Below are 4,800 nucleotides of genomic sequence, written 5' to 3' on the forward strand. Positions count from 1 at the left end.
GATGATTCCACAGCTAGACATTTGCTTCATCAAGCTGTTAAGAAGGGAAAACGTGGCATTCCAACACCTCAGTATATTAGATCACACACTCACATCCCTTTTTGGGGCCATGCAGATACAATCATAGAACTTTATCGTACAGGAGGCCATTCAATCCATCATGTCTGTACCAGCTCTTGAAAAAGCTATCCAGCTGGTCCCACTCTCCATAACATTCTAACTTCATCCCTTTCAAACATATATCCTTTTTGAAACCTCCGATGGAATCTGCCTCCACCACTCTCCTAGGCAGCGCATTCCAAATCCTAACAACTCTGAGTACAGAAGTTTTTCTTCATCTCTCCTAGCTCTCTTGCTGACAATCCTGAGATCATGACCTCTAGTTACTGACATACCAATGAGTGGAAACAGAATATCCTCCATTAGCCTGTCAAAATTGTTCATAACTTTGAACACCTCAATAAAGGTCACCTCTTGATTATCTGACATAGGGGCAAATCTGCTCCCTCTGAGAAACAGCTGAGATGTGAAGCAAATTTCGAGTTGTGGAATTATCCTGTGTATTAGACACTGCAACATTCCCTACAGTTATAGCTGCACTTAACAAAAGTCCATTCTTTACTGGGAGGTCATGTGGAACAAGCTGAAGTTGTGACAGATGCTACAGAAATGCCAGACCATTTCCTTAGGTCCTCATTTTAAAAATATTTTAATTCTTCAACAGTTCAGAATGACAATTTCAACGATAAAAAAAAACCTGTTCAGAACAGCCCAGAAGTGACCTTTCTTCAACTCTTAGCTGCCTGCATGTTGAGGTTCAGGGTGGGCGAGAGACTGACTGCTCCTCAGTCTTTGGGCCATCGGGGAGTCCGGGTTTAGTGCCAAAAGGACAGCAGCTACGGTTCATCTTCCAGCGATTTCACTGAGCTCTCTGACTTTACTTGCTGTTTGTCTGAAACCCCTATCTCACCCAATGAGAGTGCTGCACCTTCCTGATCCTGAAAGAAATACAGAAAGTAAGAAACAAAAAGACACTTGCACTTATATAGCACTTACAGATTGTAAAGTACTTTGCAGACACTAACACTTTTCACTCCAAGAGTAGTCACTGGCACAATGCAGCAATGTGTACAAAGCATGTTCCTACAAACAGCAATGAGATTATGGTCCTTTAGCAATATTAGTTCAGGAGGACATATTGATCAGTATTGATACTGATCAATATTGATCAAGTCAGAAAGGAGAGGTCCCTGCTCCATTTTCATGGAATGCAATTGGATCGGTCACATCCATCCGAGAGCACGGATGGATTTCAGTTTAACGTCTCATCTAAAAGATGGCATCTCTGACAGGGCTGCACCCACCCAGGTACCACACTCGGAGTGAGACCTGGATTCGATGCTTAAAGTCAGGTGCTATCACACAAGCTTTGACTCTGGGAGAAATGCAGACCTCAATGGTGAGCTAAACCTGTGATTATATCAAACCTTTCCCAGGGTCTCCCAGAAGTCTGCATGTCTCTCATCTCTTAGGAGCCACATAGCACGCCACTACCAGCTGGAATGGTGCTACAGGATACCGGGGAGTGCACTGGGGTCAGCAGCATTGGTGCCACCTCTACAGTCCCTACATCTTCGGAAATAAACTTAAGGGAAAGCATGCAGCCAATTAAAAATAAATCCCACTGGGAATAATGTGGGAATTCACCAACTGGGCCCTGAGCCACTATCCCCAACCTTGAACAACCCGGACAAACTGCTCATGGTCATGGGATCTTGTTGTGCAGCATGACAACAGGTGTCACATTTAGTGGAATGTACTCAACTGCACGCAAAACAATAGGCCATTCAGTCCATCCAGTGCACACTGGTGTTTCAGTTCCACAAAAGCCACCTGCTAGACTCTCTCTCTCCCCATCATCTCCTTCCATTCCCCCCTCCCTCAGACGGTTGGTCTCATTTCCTCATGAGATGTATCGATACTCAACCGCTCCCCATGGGAGCGAGTTCCACATTCTCCCCATTCCCTGATTAATACAGTTACTCCAGATAGAATTCCAGTAACCATTTGTGGTGGTCTTAGTATTATGGTGCCATCCTTTGGGACTTTCATACAGGTGAACCCAATACTAGCTAATAATTAGCAAAAATAAAGTGCAACTAATTGTCTTCGAACACACAGACATTCACACCCTGAAAGTTTGCAAAATTCCTTCAAATCTCCCACTTTTCAGACAAGTGGCAGGTCTCTTTTCCCTAGATTGGGGTTTTCAAGACTAGTGGCCATGTGTTTAAGGTGAGTGCAGAAAGATTTTAAAAAGGATATGAGAGGTACCTTCATTTTTAAAAAGAGTGGTTTGTGTGTGGAATGAACTTCCAGAGGAAGTGGTGGATGCGGGTACAGTTACAATGTTTAAAAGATATTTGGATAAGTGCACGAATAAAAAATATTTGAAGGGATATGGGCGAAGCTCAGGCAGGTGGGATTAGTTTGGTTTGGGATTATGGTTGGCTCGGACTGGAGGACCAAAGGGTCTGTTTCTGTGCTGTATGACTCTGATGTGAAACATCACAATCTTGTGGCTTTCACAAGTAACTGCATCTGCACTCACAAAATCTTTTCACTCACATCTCCAAAGGCACTGTTTCACATTCAGAACGGTCAGCACTGAGTGAACACAGTTAACAAGATAATTGGCAAATAAAAAACCCCCAGGGAATTGGGGGGAAAAAAAGAGTGAGACAATTCTAGTTTCTGTTTTTGCAGTGAGATGTTGTGATCTGGAATCCCATGACCTAAAGGGCAGTGTGTCAATACAGCAATTAATTAAGGTTCCAAGGGAAATGAAATCCAAACAAAGAAACATCCAACTACCAAGGTGTGAGGATAAAATAAAACAAAGAACTGCAGATGCTGGGGATCTGAATACAGAAATTGCTGGAGAAATTCAGCAGGTCTGGCAGCATCTGTGGAGAAAAAACAGGGTTAAATTTTTGAGTCCAGTAACCCTTCTTCATAACAATTCTGAGAAAGGGTCACTGAACCCGAAACTTTAACTCGGCTTTCTCTCCATGCAGCCACCCCTGCTGAGTTTCTCCAGCTATTTCTCGTGCGTTTAAGGTTGACAGCTGAGATAGATGGGGCAACTGCATTAAATACCATGACAGCGCATACATAATGATTAATATTTAACAGCAAATGCACGCATTGCAGCAGTTAGACATTCCTTTCCGACAAAAGGACGCAACAGGAAAGGTGACCCAACCATGGCTGACACAACAAATTAAGGATAAAATTAGACCCAGAGATAGATCGTATAAAGTTGCTGGAAAAAGTAGGAAGCCTGATGCATGGCAGAGTTTAGAATTCAACAAAGAAAGATGAAGAAGTTGATTAAAAGTGGAAATTGAACCATTAGTGTAAACTTGAAAGGAACTTAAAACAGACCATAAGGGCTTAAGTAGAAACAAAAAGATTCGTGTATGTCAAATGCCTAAAACCGGAGAAATGACAATGGAGAACAATCAAATAACTACTTTAGTTTGGTCTCCATAGAAAAAAAAACAAATAATTTCACAAAATGCTAGGAAAGCAAAGGTCTATTTGGAAGGTGGAATTGAAGGAAATCATCATCAGTAAAAAAATAGTGATGGAGAAATTAATGGGACTGAAAGTTGATAAATGCCCAAGGCCTGATAATCTACGTGCTAGGGTATGAAGGAGTGCCAACAGAAACAGCAGATACATTGGTTGTCATCTTCCAAAACTCTGTAGATTCTGGAACAGCTCCATGAGATTGGGGGAAATCACAAACGTAACGTTAGTATTTAAGAAAAGGAGGGACGGGAAGAAACCAGTTAAGCCTAACATCAGCAGTGAGACAACTGTTGGAGGACCATAAGACATTGAAGCAGAAATAGGCCATTCAGCGAGATCATGGCTGAGCTGATCATCCTCAATTCCGCATTCCCGCCTTTTCCCCATACCCCTTGATTCCCCTCACCGATTAAAAATATGTCTATCTCAGCTTTGAGTATGCTTAACAACCCAGCCTCAACAGCCTCTGCGGTAAAGAATTCCACAGATTAACAACCCTGCGACTATTGTAAAGAATTTGATAACAATGTTTAGAACATACCAACGGGATTGCACAAAGTCCATACAGATTTCCAAAAGATAAATAATGCTTGGAAAATCTACAAAGACTTTTTTGATGACATAGCTGGTACAGTAGATGAGGGAAAACTGTGAACGTGGTTTACTTACATTTTCGGAAAGCTTTTGATAAATTCCCACATACAAGATTATTGTGAGAGATTAAAGCACAAGGGATTTAGGGTAATATCATAGCATGGATTATGAATTGGTTTACAGACAGGAATTAATGGGTCATTTTCAGAGTGGAAGACAATGAGAAGTGGGGCATGACAAGAATCAGTGCTTGGGACCCCAGCTGTTCACACTGTATCTGAACAATTTGGGCAAGGGAATCAAATGTACTATTTCCAAGTTGCTGACTACACAAAAGTAGGTGGGACTGAATGTGGTAAAGAGACTTTAAAGACACTTCAAGGCAATTTAGACAAGTAGAGAGAGTGAGCAAATGTGTAGCAGATGCAGTGGAATGTGGATAAATATGAAGTTGTCCACTTTGGTAGGAAAAGCAGAATCGGAGAGATATGCTTAAATGGACAAAGTCACACACCAGGTTATGGTCCGAGATAGTAGGAACTGCAGATGCTGGAGAATCTGAGTTAACAAGATGTAGAGCTGGATGAACACAGCAGGCCAAGCAGCATC

At 42.0% G+C, this 4,800-nt stretch overlaps 1 protein-coding gene across 2 annotated transcripts in view; it reads right to left on the bottom strand.

The window, feature by feature from the left end:
• Positions 1-690: 690 nt before the first annotated feature.
• Positions 691-4,800, bottom strand: part of LOC109918152 (mpv17-like protein 2) — a 17,807-nt gene continuing 13,697 nt past the window's right edge. For both annotated transcript variants that reach the window (XM_048614151.1, XM_020518048.2), the window contains exon 5: positions 691-998. In XM_048614151.1, coding sequence (XP_048470108.1) covers positions 897-998 — 102 coding nt within the window. In that variant the 3' untranslated portion in view covers positions 691-896. The remainder of the gene's footprint in view (positions 999-4,800) is intronic.

This window comes from Rhincodon typus, chromosome 29, assembly GCF_021869965.1.
Source record: "Rhincodon typus isolate 14 chromosome 29, sRhiTyp1.1, whole genome shotgun sequence".
Taxonomy (NCBI): domain Eukaryota; kingdom Metazoa; phylum Chordata; class Chondrichthyes; order Orectolobiformes; family Rhincodontidae; genus Rhincodon; species Rhincodon typus.